This window comes from Amborella trichopoda, chromosome 9, assembly GCF_054954075.1.
Source record: "Amborella trichopoda isolate Santa Cruz 75 chromosome 9, AtrichopodaSantaCruz75HAP2 v2.0, whole genome shotgun sequence".
Taxonomy (NCBI): domain Eukaryota; kingdom Viridiplantae; phylum Streptophyta; class Magnoliopsida; order Amborellales; family Amborellaceae; genus Amborella; species Amborella trichopoda.
Window position 1 is genome coordinate 7,641,605 of NC_142344.1, and position 16,748 is coordinate 7,658,352.

The 16,748-nt window shown below is 36.9% G+C and overlaps 1 protein-coding gene across 4 annotated transcripts; it reads left to right on the forward strand.

Moving 5' to 3' along the window:
- LCBK2 (Diacylglycerol kinase family protein) lies at window positions 1-16,428 on the forward strand. Of its 4 annotated transcripts, none has more exons than XR_016041281.1 (13): window positions 1-486; window positions 615-691; window positions 10,282-10,335; window positions 10,488-10,547; window positions 11,133-11,213; window positions 11,395-11,441; window positions 11,556-11,596; window positions 11,774-11,858; window positions 11,983-12,104; window positions 12,199-12,321; window positions 13,145-13,245; window positions 15,018-15,152; window positions 15,305-15,661. XR_016041281.1 is itself a non-coding variant. In XM_020661622.2 (13 exons), exons 1-12 carry the CDS (start codon window positions 315-317, stop codon window positions 15,145-15,147), a joined length of 1,086 nt encoding a protein of 361 aa, XP_020517281.2. In that variant the 5' UTR covers window positions 1-314; the 3' UTR covers window positions 15,148-15,152; window positions 15,305-15,661. The 4 variants fall into 4 exon arrangements, 2 of the variants coding, with proteins under 2 accessions (XP_020517281.2, XP_006828764.2); XM_020661622.2 differs by having other exon boundaries at window positions 11,990-12,104; XR_016041280.1 differs by having other exon boundaries at window positions 15,018-16,428.
- Window positions 16,429-16,748: the final 320 nt, after the last annotated feature.

Consider the following 16,748-nt stretch of genomic DNA (forward strand, 5'->3'; position numbering starts at 1 on the left):
CGACACCCAAAACAAAAAGACGCATGCCTCTTTGGTCTTGAACTGTGGTCCAGTTAATGGATCGAGACGGTGACGGAGAAACATTGGACGTAAATTTCATTATTGAGTTAAATGGTGTACCCCACTCCCTCCATCACCGTCAGTAGTTTGTTCTCACGGTGATAAACTTATAGTTGCATCATACTTTAGCCCGCAAGAAACAATTTTCCCAATAATTATATATCCCTTTCGTTCGATACGCTCCATGTTTCGCCATTTTAGATGAGAAAAAAATCTTACCCTCTCAATCCTTTGCAACTAAATCGAGAGCATAAATGGTTTATGGTATCATCAATTCTTCGTCAATTCTATTGCCTAAGCCAGCAACAAGCTTTGCTATCAGATCAGAGCAATCCACTACTGCCACTGATGTATCCATGAACCCTACAAATTGTAGGCCCTCGCCTTCGAGACGCCGCGAATTCGTATTCATCGTTAACCCTAAAGGTCCCTTATCGCTTTTCTCTGATATATAAAATTTTTGTGATGTCTGTGTGTTTTGTTTTTTATGACATGGATTAAGGGATATGAAGTTGTGATTTATTTATTTATTGAATTATTTGTGATTTTTGTAGGCGCCAATGGCCGCGCAGGCAAACAGTGGAAGAAAATATTGCCATATCTCAAGTCTCACTTGGGAGAAGAATACATTGTGAGTTATTTCGATGTTTATCTATTGATAATTAGGGATTTTATTGATTATTGGTTATTGTGCAAAGTTGGTTAAGTTAGAGGCATATGATATGCAGATTTCACAGTTATTTCATAATCACCATTGTAAGCTTGCATTGCACATTATCTAAGTTGGAATACCTATATATGTACACTTGCTTGCATAACTAGTATACAGGTACAAACGTTCAAGTTACACACTTGTGTGCTTCTGTAAATGCAGATATCACACACGCACGCCACACATGCACCTAAAACATAATTTCCATTAGCTGGAAAATGAGGGATAAATTCCTTATATAAATGGTTAAATGCACACCAAAAAAGTACTGAAATTACCCCTATAGAAATATGTGCATCCACATTTTTTTGGGAGTTCAGCAGTAGGAATCGAATGCAATCTTCCACTTCTAACCAATCAAGCCCAAGCCTGAGCCCGATTCCTATATAATCTTTTCTGCATAACCAAAATACTTTTGATGGTGTATAAGTATGACAGGCCGATATATGCAATACTCGCAATATGTAATGACAAACTACTTTTTAACTTGGGAAAACTCACCAAGTCAACCCCACTCTGCAACTTCCAAGTTCTATAAACTGGAAAGCTCAATTCACCGGAGTTTGTGTGTGTAAACTAAATTCGTCTGTTGATGATGAGAACATCTACAAAATTGGGGTCAAACAATCCCCCTAAATAATTTTTTTTAGATTTTTTGGCTTGTGAGCTAATGCTCTACAAATCAACTAAGGAGTCCACGCAATCCTCTCTCTCTCTCTCTCGCTCTCTATCTATCTATCTATATGCACAAATACATACACACATACATCTCTCTCTCTCTCTCTCTATATATATATATATATATATATATATGCATGCATGTATGTATGTTTGTATGTATGTATGTATGTATGTATGTATGTGTTTGTGTGTACACAAGCATGTGCATTTGTTGTTTTGTCATTTCCACTTTTTACAAGTTTCGAAAACTCGCTAAGTTTTTGCAAGTTACTGTTTAGAAAAGCAAGTTTACTTGGTTCTTGGCAATAACTGAGTCGGACGAGTTCTTCATGTTTATGGACACTGCTGTCAATCATGTAGTTATACATAATGCTCTAACTTGTGCCTTCAAATTGGAGCTTCTATGTCAACAAGCTACTGTTTCTTACTAAATAGATGTCTTTCTGAGATTTATGACTTTAGTGAACAAGTCTCTCACCAGCTTTGAGGAAGATACACAAGGCAAGATAATGACTCCATCTGCTAGTTTATCCAAGGAAAATCAATATTAATATGCTTGATACAATAATGAAATAAAATATTAGAAAATACCATTACAGGACATCTTAGATTCGGAAGGAAAGGAATCAATTACATGACTTACAGGTCATCATGATATTTGTTTTTATTGTTTTGAAACATTTTGAATAAATGGGAAATAGAATTAGAGACCATCATCGTGGGGATTGGACTTCTTGTCTTGCAAATCATTATCTTGTGTATCTTCTCCATATTTACATCATTTATAGTGGTTGCACTTAAAACATTTGAAAAGAGGGGAAATGGTGAGTTTGAGTGGGAACTACACCCTTAAGATGCTTCATGCTAGAGTGAACTTCTGATTGTTCTGAGAAGAACTCCTTGATAAGTTTCCTGAAAACCTGATAAAGTTGTTGTTTAAGCATCCAAACTCCGGGCGTGTTTATTTTAGTATACAAACTTGAGCTGTAGTTTAAATTGCTCCCTCCCTTATTTTTTTCTCAAGCCACTCTCTGAACAACCCACTGATAGGAAATTCAGATAATTATGCCAATGCGTCTAAACATCCTCCATAGAAAAAGATATTGGTAACCTGATGATATGATATATGGAATCCTATGATGCACGGAGATCTAGAAATGGGTGTGCACTTCTGATGGATACTTCAAAATCATGTGTAAAAATTAAAAGCAAAAACCCTGCATCATAGACGGAATGTCTTTGTTACGGAAACAACAATTATTTAGTTGTTTGTGCCTTTATCCAATAGAGTGGGTCTTTTTGCTCCACTTTATACAGGTTACTCTTAACTCTTTATATCCAAACAATCATTTCTTGTATATCTATCCCATCCAAGTACTCCTTCGCATTGGACATCTTCTGTTGCAAACATATCATCTTATACATCATCCTCCTTTGCTAACTGACTCTATCTCTCCATTCTAGAAGTTATTATCATTGGAATTATCTTTACTTTGACATTCAAGCATTAGTGTAACAAAATATGAGCATATTGGAGTAAATAAGACCCTATTTGATAGAGCATAATTTCGAATATTCAGAAATTTGAAAATTAATGAAGGCTTTGCTAACTTTCCATATTTCTGGATTATGGATTATCCTAATATGTTTTTTATTGTGTTTGATTGACTGACTACCTGTATTTCAGTATTTTTATAGGTTTTAATATTTTGAGTGTTTAGCTAATATGTTTTTTATTGTGTTTGATTGACTGACTACTTGTATTTTAGTATTTTTATAGATTTGGATATTTTGAGTTTTTAGCTGACAAAATTAGATGTCAATGATATTTTCCTATTAGGCATGTATTTCATTCATAACTAGCTTGTACTCTTCTCTCTATCTCTCTGTCTGTCTCTCTCAGTTGAACATTGACATCATACATCAAAAGTAGACTTGCATGCCAATAAGTTTAGCAAGCACAAATTCAATAGAACAGAGAAAGGTACATCATGGTAAAGTACGTCATGGCAAATGGATATATTATTAATATTATATATAATAATTAATAAAATAATTTTATAATTTATAAATTCACTATATATGTTATAAAATGTAAATAATTATCGTTATAATATATACTATACAATTATTATAATTATATATACTTATATGATTATTACATATAATTAATGTAATATATGTTATTATTTGTTATGCATATATGTTAATCATTACAGCTCTAGGGTGTGAGGTCGGTTTTTTGCGTGACCTCAAGCCATTTTATAAAATATATCTTACTGCAAGTTTTTGGGGCTCGTGGCTAGCGTTCAATCTCCCAGAAATGTTAATTCCACCTATTTTGGTGGAAATGACATTTCCACAAAAAGGGCTTAAAATGTGGAAATCAGTCTCCATGCAGAAATGGAACTCCCGCCCTGGGAGAGCATCCAAGCAGCATTTATGGGCTGTTTCCATGGAAATGGGTATCTGGGAGACCCATTTTGGGGGAACCAACTGGGCCCTAAGCCTCTAACCCCCTATTTTCCACACAGTCTTCTCTCACTCTACATGCTCTACCCACAAATTCAAATCTTAAGACCTTTTTGAAGCTTGCCCATACCCAACAAATCAGAAAATTACGGTGTTATAAGCCATTGTGTTTTTTCGAGGCATTTTATTGAACAAGGACTTAATCAAATGAGAGTCTACACGATTACTATACAAGTTCAGCTGAGAATTGTGAGAATTTGACTTTGGTTCACCCCATTGAGTATAATATGTGAGTGTGTAGCCTCACCTAATCTTAAGTCCTGCAATTCAATGCAATTTCATGGTGTAGTGGTCTGGTCAGGTTCAGGCTGTCTGAAACCAATCTACTGTAGAACTCAAGAGCTCTATTAGGCTATCTATTGCACATAAACCTACAAGAGTTTTTTATATGTTATATTTTTTGGCTCAGAGAGAGTTTCAAAGAGTTTTGTGCTTCATGTAACTGGCCTTTTTTGCATAGCCGGCCCAATTGGGTTCGGATTTGCTAGAGTTTTTCTTGGGTTTGCTCAGGCTGAGGGTTTGGCTTGAAATTCACAATCTGAGTTAAGGCATTTGATTGGAGTCTTGAATTCTTTCCTAAATTTTCTTGAGCTATTTTGGCCAGCAAATTGGCCTCAATTTCAATAATTGGGTTAGAATTGATTTGAATCACTTTAGAAGTTTCCATCTGGGAATTTGTTTGAACAGTAACTGAAAAGGTTGTCAAATCCTGAAAACCAGGACAAGTCAAACTACACAAGCTCAACATGGTCCTGTGGAACCCTTTTGAATCTAGAAAGAGAAACATGATCTGGCTAGAAATTCTAGAGAGGGACTTGATGGGTAGATTTGAAAGCGTATTCCTAGCCCAGGCCCAAGAGAAACAAAAAAAGAAAAGACTAAGTTAGCTTGTTTGGCCTTCTTGGGAAAATCTTCTCTTGACCTCCCTCACCTAGATCGATATGTCTTCACTGATTTTAATACTTCAATAGTTTTTCATTGTATGAAATGTTAAATATTTCAAATGGAACATCAAAATCCTTTAGATTCAAAAATAAAACTTGGAACTTTCTTTCTTTCTGAATTTTAAGTATATAAACTAGCGCTACAATTTGTGTTACCATTTATTGAGAGTGAAAGTATCGGGTCTGCATCATTTGACTCTATACACAAAGTAGCTTATAGGCTGACACCAAAGAAGGTGGTTGTGAGGCCTCAGTGCCTGGCCATCCTCCGACAATGGCTAATGGATTAAGATGGTGGTTCATACTTTCATCTCTCTTCTAGCTATGCAAAGTCAATTGCCAAGGTGGCTTGTACCATTAAAAGGAGTTTGATGGTTTTCCTCTGGCAGCAGCTTTGAGTATATTACTCATCAGTGTTTCAAAAAGCGGACCGCCCAGCAACTGGGCGACCGCTTAGGCGATCCAGGGGGCCTGAGCGCATTGCCCAGGCCTAGGCGCTAAAAAAAGGTAGAAAATAGTGGGCGCTGCCTAGGCGCCCAGGAACCTTAGGTGGCTGCCTAGGAATTGCGCCCTGCCCAGAGGTGGAAAAGCCACTTGGTAGGGGCATTTTGTGGTTTTTTTTTTGATACTAAGGGGCCAAAAAATGTGGGTTTAGGTTCATGTGAAACTAAAAACTCTTTAGAGGCCATTTTAGAGAGAGAAAAAACCCCCAAAAAACTAGTTTTTGGTGATTTCTTTAGGATCGAAGGGTTTCTCAAAGTTATGAGAAATCAGTGTTTCAAAAAGCGATAAGCGGCACCCAGGCGGCCATGGGGGTCCAAGCCCCCAGCTCCTAGGCGGGCGGCCAGAACCTGGGCAGCCCAATTGAAAAAAAAAAAAACTGATGAGTGATGACTAATAATGATTAATCCATAAGAATTTTGATAATCCATAAGGCCATAATCCATAAGAATTTTGATAATCCATAAGACTATAATCCCAGTTAAAAAAAAGAAGATAGAAGTTGAGAAGAGAATTTTGATAATTCATAAGACCATAATCCATATTTTCATACAATGCTAAAACAATAAAACCATACAAGCATACACTAATACTCTGATACACTGTAGACTGTACACACAAAAGTTAGATAGTAGAACTAGAAACTATAAAGTAGAAACTAAAAATAAGAAAAAGAAAATATACAGAAATTCAGAAAATATACAGTCTATGACACAATAGTCAACACTCAACATAACAGTCAACAGTCAACACCAAGAGTCTTCACTCTTCAGTCATCATCATCATCATCATCATCATCATCATCTTCATCATTAGAAGGAATAGGGTAAGCTTCACCATATGCATCAGAATTGAGGCCATCACTATCAGAGTCATCTCCCTCTTCAATATAACGCTCGTCTTCCTCAGTTTCTTCTGAATCTGCTTCTTCATCTTCCTCTTCTTCTACCTCCCTCTTGCTAGTATGTGCAGATGAGGCCCTAGGAGTCTTGGCTGCTCTACACTTTTCTATCTTTTTGTGCTTCCTTGAACTCAAATATTGTATAATTTCCTCCCTGGTAGCTTCAGGAACATTTTTACACCGGGCAATATCCCCCTTAATATCGGCAAGGTGTTTTTTAAACCGATAAATGCCCTCATTAGTATCCTTTCCACAATAATTATATTTAATATGATTTTTGTCATTTGGATTCGGGTTATAACAATACTTCCAACCCGGATCACCACTTCTAGAAGAACCTGGAGAAGATATTTCCACAGAACAAGCCTCAATTTCATTATTTTTTGGTTCTTTTAAATTCAGAAGTTGTCTAATCTCATCCCGACTAGCTTCAGGAACTTTTTTACAAGAAGCAATATTCATTTTAATACTGACAAGATGTTTCTTGAATCGGTTAATACCCCCATGGGTATCTTTGTCACAAAAATTACACCTTAAACAATTTCTATCGTTTGGTTTTGGGTTATAACCTTACTTCCAACTCAGATCACTTCTTCTAAAAGTAACAGAAATAGACCTATTCAAATGACAAGGATTTGGTTCTTGTTTTTGTTTTACAGGACTCATATATTTCTTAATCTCCTCTATGATAGCTTCAAGAACATTTTTATAAGGGGTAACATCCCTCTTAATACCGTCAAGATGTTTCTTAAACCGGTTTATACTCCATTTTGTATCTTTTTCACAAAAATTGCAACTAATGCAATTTTTGTCATTTGGATTCGGGTTGTATCCATATTTCCAACCCGGCTCTACAGTTCGACTAGATCCTGAAGAAGACATCTCAAAATAAAACAAGCAATCTAAAAAATAAATTTTTTCACTTACTTTGATGGCTCGAACTCCAAACGCCCACTTCTGAGATGGTTTCTAGTGCTAAAATAATAAAAAACACTATCTAATAGGATTATAAAACTCCAAAACTAAATCAAATCTACTTAGGTGATGTTTGGATCCGTTTTTCGTAACTTTGAGAAACACTTCGATCCAATGAAAATCACAAAATTTAGTTTTCTTGAGGTTGCTTTCTCTCTAAAATGGGTTATTGGGTGTTTAGGTTTCAAATGAATCTAAAACCCATCCTTAAATCCCTTTATGTTTAAAAAAAAATCAATATGATCGCCTAGGCGGCCGCCCAAGGACTATCGCCCAGTTTGGTGGCCTAGGCTTGGGCGATGTGTCCAGGCCTTCTGGACCACGCAGGCGCTGGGCGGTCCACTTTTTTGAACACTATGAGAAATTGATCAAAACACCCATTGATATTAGATTTAATTTGTGATGTTTTATAAATCTATTAGAGGGTTTTTTAAAAGATTTTGAGTCCTTAAAAGCATCTTTGAGGTGAAAGTTTGGACATTGAGCAATCAAAGTAAGTGATTTTTTTTATTGCTTGTATAAGTTGTATTATTTTGAGATCTCTTCTTTGGGATCTAATAGGAGTGGTGATCCCGATTGGAAATATGGCTACAATCCAGATCCTAATGATAAAAATTGCATAGGATGCAAGTTTTGTGATAAGGATACAAAAGGGGGCATAAACCGGTTCAAGAAACATCTTACCGGTATCAAGGGGGATGTTGCCCCATGTAAAAAGACTCTTGATGGCCCCTTTTGTAAGAATTACCAATTTTTTGAGTATGGTAAAAATGAAAAAAGATGAGAAATTGGCCTCCACAGTAGAGATTAGGTTTGGGGTTCGGGTCAGTTATGATGATGATGATGATGATAGTGATGAGGATGGGGAGAGATGTCAAGAGGCAGAACAATCCATTATTAGGGGGAAGGGAAAGGAGGTTGTAATTGCTTCTGGTTCTGAGAATAAGAAGCTTCGGATTAGAAGCCCTATGGATAATTTTTTGCCTTGGCCTGACCCTGAGGTTGCAGGAGAGAAAACAAAGAAGCAAACCACTGTTGAAAATATAATGACAAAGGAAGAGAGAGATAGAGCTGCTTTTTTTATTGCTACATGGTTTTATGAGCCGAGCATTCCATTCAATACCGCTCGCCTAAGCAGCTTCTATGCCTTGGTTGAGGCAATTGGCTAATTTGGGTCTGGGATGAAAACCCAACCCCATATGAGCTTTTCAGAGCCTCTTTTGAAAAAAGTGGTGAGCGTCACGAAGGATGCTGTAGAAGTTAAGGAGGCATGGGCTCAGTATGGAGTTTCTATTATGAGTGATAGGAAGAGAAGAAGTCAGATAAATTTGCTTGTGAATTGCCTTTTAGGGACTGTTTTTTTTGAGGTCTATTGATGCATTTGATTATATCATGATGTTAAATTTGCTTGTGAATTGCTTTTTAGGGACTGTTTTTTTTTAGGTCTATTGATGCATTTGATTATATCATGATGCCCATTACATATTCTAAGTTGTAGAGAAGGGAATAAGGAGGTTGGGGAGCATCTTGTTGTACAGGTCGTCATAGACAATGCAGATTAAAAAATATGGACAATGCTATGGAGTGGTTGGTTGATGATGATGAGGTCGAGGGGCATGAAGGATTGACATGAGACATGGTCATGGTCATGGATGCTTCAACAGCCGACCTCCAAGGGCCACTAGATCTTCTGCACAGAGGACGAGGGGTGGAGGAAGAGGCATATTCAGAAGAGACGGAGGAGGACGACCAATATGTCGGGGAGGGTGACGACACCGATGCATATGATGCAAATGCAGCTGACCCTACTTTTTCTGATGATGAATAATGAATGATGATTAAACTTTGAACATTGATTGGAGATTCTTTTGAGTCTTCAAGTATTAGTTTCATTTTTGTTTTCTTCCTCTTGGTTGTGTATTGTGGATAGTGAATTTGTAGTTCCATTGGTTTGGTTTGGTAATTTGGTTGGTAAATTTTAAGTTTTAATTGGGTATGGACCGACTTATGGTTATGCTTTATGGAGTGTGTGCTAATATGTAGTATACTTTTGAATTTTGATGTGTCATAAATACTTAATTCTTATATTTTATATAATATATATAATGTTAGAGACTATAGAATCCTATTTTATTTCAACTAGGCTGCCCAGGTTCTAGGTGCCCACTTGGGCGCCTGCCTAGGCGCTGTGCGGCCTGGACTCCCCAGGCTGCCTAGGACCCGCTTAGCGCTTTTTGAAAAACTGTTACTCATGTAACACAACCATTCCTGATTTTTGGCTTTTAGGATCAAGATTAACAATTAAATTAATGAGACTTGCTAATTTAATATGTGGATCTCATGTGAGCAGCTTGATGAGTCCCACATGGCGAATTTCATCTGAATAGATGGTCCTTTTTTGCATTTGCTCTCAACTGAAAACTTTGGGGCAGACTGGAACACTATATGTGCTCCCCCATTTGGGGGCTTGAAGGGCATTTGTTGACCCTAAAATTTGATGCACACATCCTATTGGTTTAGGCAAAGAAGATCGTGAAAATATTTTTGGAGAACCAACCCTGGAAAATGCCTTTTTTTTAGGAGAGAGAAAATGCAGTGAATACGTTCTGTCATCCCCAAATTGTGGGGAGAGGACCAATGTAGCTGTCTGCGCAAGGGTGGATGAAATGTTTTCCCTTAATTCATGAAAGGCGCAAAGCTCTTTTGTTCTGCATGAAAAGCTCAAAGCTTTATGCCTTCAAAATATTTCTGAGACAATTTGATTTCTATCAGATTCCTCTAGTTTTTGCTGATACTTAATTGGAATTTTATTATTTGATGTTTACTTTTGTCTTCATGTCTATCGATCAGAAAAAATAAAATTAGATTCTTTTTCATGACTAGCCAGATTAGATTATTTTTCGTTACTAGCCAGCTTCTTTAGTAACCATAGTACAAGTATTCATCTAGACCTTACTTGTCCTTGCTTTGGTCAGATACGTGAGTCTTTAACTTCTGGCCCCTCTTATGCTATTGACATTACGAGGGAGGTACATTATTCTCCTTTATCTCACTCTGTTTCTTTTTTCTCATAATGGTTTTATCTTTGTATGTTGGGATAAGAAAGTCATCCATATATTTGTTTTGGACATCAGTTTGACATGAGCTCTGGTATATATGCATGACTATTATTTTTATTTAGGCCATAAAACAGGGAGCTGATGCTGTGATAGCAGTTGGAGGTGACGGAACTCTTCATGAGGTGAGAAGCTTGTTTTGTTGTAAATCAAGTCTGCTGCATATTGTAAACAAAGAGTGTCTTTATTGTAGACCCTTGTGGGCTTCTTTTTCTGGTACCTAATCTAGGAGGATCACATAATTTTTGTGCTACTCATCAAGCTTTCAACATTCATTTAAGCTTCTACAAGGTGTCCCTTAATGCTAGACAACATAGGTGAACATGATTAAGAAGCTGCAAGCAGAGTGGTGCAATTTCTTCCATTGATAGATCTTGGAAAATCGTGACATAATTATCTTATACCATCATTTCTTTTACTCTTTTGCTCTTTAGTTGTTACAGATATATAAATAAAATGAAAATGGATGGCAATATGACAACTTGGCCGATTTCTAGCCTGTTCTGGAAATTTTCTGGCAATCCCAGGACTGTCGTTCTAAAGATCTCCCAACACATGTCAATGGAGTTGGTGTGGCAAGAAGTTTTCCCTTTCGGTTTCCTATATAACTGGTCTCTTTCTGCATGATTTGCATGTAGCTTTATGCATATTTGCTCCATATAGAACTGAATTGCTTTATTTCACTAATTGAATGGCTCTTGGATTTTTAGGTTGTGAATGGCTTCTTCTGGGCAGAAAATCCTGTACTCGCTCATAATCAAGGTGGCACACATGCAACAACTGCACTTGGTGTAAGATATTAAGAGTACTTAACCCTGTAATCTTAACATTTGATGCTAAGACCATTAGCAGTATTCTGGCTTTCTGTATCTTCGTATTTAATTTTAAAGAAATCCTGGCATCATGCATGTGATCTGCTATTGGTATTTCACTCTGTAAGAGACCTCTGATTCCTCTCTTCTATTTTTACAGCTTATTCCGCTAGGAACAGGATCTGATTTTGCCAGATCATTTGGCTGGTTGGTGGTTGCTATTCTCATCTGGCTCCATTTGATTTATTTGAACTTTAAAGGACTTAATTCTGTATCTTCTTGATTGAATGAGAAACTCGTCCTTTTCCCTTGTTTTATCAGGAAAAATGATCCATATGAAGCAATCAATCGGATCGTTAAAGGTTTCTGTGCCTCGCTACTTTCTGATTCTTAAAGCATGTTGTAGAGAAGTTTCCTAGGGGAATATTTATGAGGAAGCATGTAATATTTGTTTTAATTGTAGATTGTATGTAGCCTATTTCAAATTCCATTTTTTATATCTTATAAGCAAGAGGTTAATACTGTCACTATTGCAACAGGACAGAAGAGCAGGATTGATGTTGGTGTTATCACAGATAAGAGCAATGGAGCTCATTATTTTATAAATGTTGCTGATATACACCTGTAAGGAAGTTTTTTGTTATATGGAAATTTTATTCACACGCACGTGTACTTTCCATATTCGGGTTGCTTGAGTTTCACATGCAGATCCCTAGGGTCTAGACGTAACTTGTCTATTTTGTGGAAGTCTGCAGGAGTGCGAAGGCAGGATATTATGCTTCCATGTATAAAAGATTTGGAAACTTGTGTTATGTTATAGGTGCTTTGAGAGCCTTTATGGGGCACAGTAATCAGGATCTTAAGATCAAGGTAAGTGTCTCCAAAAGTCCGTGCTTATTATAGGCAGAGAGTTAAGGATGGTATTATACTGATGTCATTCCTCTCTGCATATCCCATGCTCAAGATCAATGATGGTGACTGGGAAATATTTCCTCAAGTGACAGCTCTCTGCATTGGAAATGCCAAATTCTTTGGTGGTGGTATGATGATCACCCCAACAGCTGACCCTCACAGTGGAAGTCTTGAGGTGAGACTAGCTATGATACTGGATCATGGCTTTTAATTTTTATGTTGGGAAAGACTATCATAATACTTGTATCACTCCGTTCATATGCAACATTAGCGCTTTGATCTCAATAACTGATGACATTTGTCAATCCTTCCTCCTCTCATGTCTGAGGGATGGTTGATATTAGCCATCTGCTGCTGAGGTACATGAACCAAAGTGTACAAAACCTTTTATTTATTTATTTTGAATTAGTACAAAACCATGGCTTTTTATTGATCTACAACAATGTTAGTAAAGAGAGATGATCTGGGCAATATTTGGTTACTTCAATGGAACTCCTAAGTTTGCATCATTGAGGAGTGCCTGGCTTTTCAGGCAGAAATTTTCAAATAAGTATACCCACAAACATATTGTATATCAAGGAATCTCTAATGCCCACAAACATATTGTATATCAAGGAATCTCTTAACCCCCAATCTTTTCCCATTCCTTTTTAGTGGAGGAATGACCAAAGTACCTCAAAATTGAGGGACCCAAACATAACCCTCATCTCTGGGAATGGAGTTATCAAGGTAAATTGTTTAGTGTCTCTGCACACCTATAACAGAAGCAGTTCTCACTGGAGGCAAACTCTAGTGGAATCAACATGTGGTCGCTTGACTGGCGGTTGTTTTTAGTAACAGATATCTGCAATTTCGTACTGTACAATTCCTTTTTCTTTGCATTTTTTGATGTTTACACCTGGGATTCTGAAATGGTTTTGTGTGAATAGCATAATTTGCATGTGATTCATTTTCCCCTTATTTATAATCCTGAAATTTGCATTATGCGATGATACCAGGCTGTGATCCTGCAAAATTTCAAATGGTATGACTTCATTCTTAAGCTGCACAAATTGTATAGAGGGACACATCTATCAGAGAAAAATATATGTTTAAGAAGGTAATTTTCTTGTGGTCAAGGTTTACTGATTTCTTGTTTGAAAACTACCAACATATTGAAATATTAGTGCTGAATTGTCCTTAACAAGATGGTTCAAGATGTTGACGATCTAAGCATTATGCATGTCTTTATGGTGCATATTTTAATTTCTGTCAGTAATTCTAAAAAAAAATCATTATGCAGAACTGTAGCTCTAGATAACACTTTAATTTTAATGTTTGGGGTTTCTATTTTGTACTTTGAATTCTTCTTTCTTGCATGCATGCTGCTTGAAAGGGGGGTGCCCCTAAAGTTAAACCCCATTGTTTGATGGATGTTTCAGTGATATAAGTTTTACATCCAGTCAAATATTCAAATGTATGTTCATATTGGATTTCCTGTCCATTGGAATTACACAATCAAGAATTGTACTTGGAACTATCAATGTGATATATGCAGTTATGAAACAAGTGTTTCATCAAAAAAAAAGTTATGAAACAAGTGGCTTGTCTGAAGAACATTACTAATATTCTTTGTCCTTCATTGATACTTGTAAAATACCCTCATATTCTTTGTCCTTCATTTGATACTTGTAAAATACCCTCATTATGTGATATGGTTGAATTTGTTGTATGCCACTAACATTTGCAACAAGTTCAACTATCTGATTGCCTAAATAACAGGTGTAATAATTATTAATTTGTATAGCAATTTACTGCTTTTGCATGTTGACGTTTTGTTCAATAATTTAGGAGTTGACATACCAATTTTTCTACCTGACTTACTCAGCGCTAATAGGCATATATGAAGCCGGTTCAAGTGCAATACAATCAATACACTCCCCAAGTATCTTTTCTGAAGATAAAATATGAAATGTTAAACGATCCTAAAAACGACGGAATAATTGTACAGCATGATCGTTACTACTTGAATAACACCAATAATCACATATCAGAGCAGTTACCTAATCATCCTGGTAGAAAAAAAGTGCATTCGAATTGCTGGCTTTTCGGTCAAAATGGGTAAATATGATGTAATTATGGATGTAATTATGGCTAAAAATTATTCAGAGCTAGAAATTCTAAAAATTTACATATATCTGCCCTATGCAACCATGTGCCAAAAGCTGAAGGGATGACCCTGGGTTCTAACCAAACATTTGATGATTGTGGGTGGAGATTCAAAGGTGATACTCTCTAGAATCGATCGCACCATATATAGCTTGTTATGGCTTCAAGGATGTGCAATTCAGCTTGTCCTGGAAATTTTCCATAGATAAGTGAGACTTTAAAAAAAAGAAAATTGAATATAGGGTTCTTTCTTCATAGCTTTGAGATATGGGATGATGTGGTCTAAAGTGATTCCTCGTTTCTTTAGATTCCCACAAGTTTTTACATGCCAGCTATATCTGTTATTGATGTGAAGCCCCCGATTTTCATGCATTTCATAGTCATGAATAACCCTTGAAACGAACTTAATGTACTGTACATGAGCATGATTTATCAGTGCTTAACAGGGAGGAAGGTCATCATATGATCCAACTGATTAACATTGGATTGGTCTAGAGGGCCAGTTATGTAATGTTTCAATTCTGTGTTGGCCAGACTAGTAGGGTGAGGTAGTTGAAGAAAAGAAGGCAACAACTCGAGCACAATATAGTTTCTAATGAATTATGAAGAAGAATATCTAGTTTTCCACATCTTGTGGTTGCCTTCTCTCTCTTTTTATTCTGTAGATTACTCTCTCTTTTCTGTGCATGTTTGGTTTACGTGTGCAATGGTGATCACTTGCAGTGTTCGATCAATTGAGGTAGAGGAAGTTGTGCAGAGTGGTGGAATCTATATTCAGTCTGATGGAGAGCATTTAGGGTGTCTTCCAAGGAAATTCCGTATATTGCCTGCTGCAATTGAGATGTTTGTTTAATTAAGGTGTTTCTTACGGTTATTTTGGTTCTTCCACCTACTTGTTTCAGTTTTTATTGTGACCCTTTCCTAGGTAATCAATTTTTCCATTGACCTCAACATAGAAGCGGATCACAAATTTTAAGATATTTGGGACCTCATTGCTCTTGGATTGTTAGGTATTGGATGTTAAAGGGAAAGAAATTTGGATTGTGTAGAACTCAATGACAGAAGAAATTGAAACCAGGCAGGAACAGGGCCAAGGCACAAGTGGTCAAGGTGGCGGGTTGCTGCAGCATGATGGCTTGGGTTTCTTCCTATTGGGTACCAAGTTAACACAACAGGAAAAGAAAAAGGCTCCTCTTCCTTCATTTATGGTCATTTATTCCCTTTCACTTTCAATTTTGGAAAATGTTTCCTAGAGAATTCGCTTACAGATATTGTTGTAAGAGAATTCTATGGTGGTTGGATCCTTGTCCATCGTGATATGTGGATAAATATGATGGTAATCATTGGAGTGCCTTCGTATCTAAAAAGTTGGATTGAATTAATTGGTCCCCCCACCCAATTTATCTGTTACTCATTGTGGTTTAAACTTTAGTTAGCACTGTGGCCCCACAATGAGAGAGAGAGAGAGAGAGAGAGAGAGAGAGAGAGAGAGAGAGAGAGAGAGAGAGAGAGAGAGAGATGGAATAAGGGGGATTGGTAAGAAAGGAAAGATGATTTGGAAAGTTAAAGCAGCTCTACTGTGGGAGATTTGGAAAGAGGGTAATAGGAGATGTTTTGAAGATTTTGAAAAACTAGGGGTTGAATTGAATGAAAAAGTTGGAATTACAAGTGTTGATTAAGGAGAGGAGTATGAAGGAAACTAGGGTGGGAAGTTGGCAATGTCCAGAATGGGTGGATCAAATTAAACTTTGATGGAAGTTCAATGGAAAATCTGGGACCTGCTGGCATGGGTGGTATTGTGAGATATTATTTGGGCAGTGTTTTACTCAAATATTATGGCCCTGTGGGTAGGTTGAGCTAAAATCTGTCCTTCAAGGCGTAAATTGGCAAAGAGGTTTAATACACCAGAGGTGGTGGAGATTCAATGAATGTTTTAAAATGGCTAAAGAAGATGGATTTTCCTTGGTTTTTACATGGGTTGGTTAGGGGAGCATATGAGGTCTGCATGAGGTGTCTTTGGTTCAGATTTGAGTGTTATAGGTAGGCCTTTTTTGTTTTTTATATTGTAAGAGCTCTTGGCACATTCTCTCATGTAACTGCTGACGCTCTTATGGTGATTTGGCTCATTCTCTGATATAGCTGCCGTTTAAAGTGCAATGATGCGTCGCTGTTTCAAAAAAAAAAAAAAAAAAAGAGGAAAGAGAGCTAAACGCACGAACCCAAAATGGCCATATGATACGTCAGGAAAATACCTATAAAATAGAAACTGCATTGCAAGATTGCCCCAAGATTGCTCTGCGACATAGGCCACATCACTGGGGGCACTAAACCTAGTGACACATTCTTTTTGACGCCTGTCGATTATGTGATTTGAGATATTTTTCTCTATAAATAGACTAGTCTGGGTCCCCTCAGGGGAGCTTATCGAAACCTAAATCTGGATCTCTCTGACCT

Excerpts from the sequence above, each read along its gene's own strand:
- LCBK2 (XM_006828701.4), top strand. The coding sequence starts at position 315 with ATGGTTTATGGTATCATCAATTCTTCGTCAATTCTATTGCCTAAGCCA. Across the intron at positions 11,214-11,394 it reads ATGCAACAACTGCACTTGGT|CTTATTCCGCTAGGAACAGG; the intron begins GTAAGATATTAA and ends CTATTTTTACAG. Across the intron at positions 13,246-15,017 it reads AAAAATATATGTTTAAGAAG|TGTTCGATCAATTGAGGTAG; the intron begins GTAATTTTCTTG and ends GATCACTTGCAG.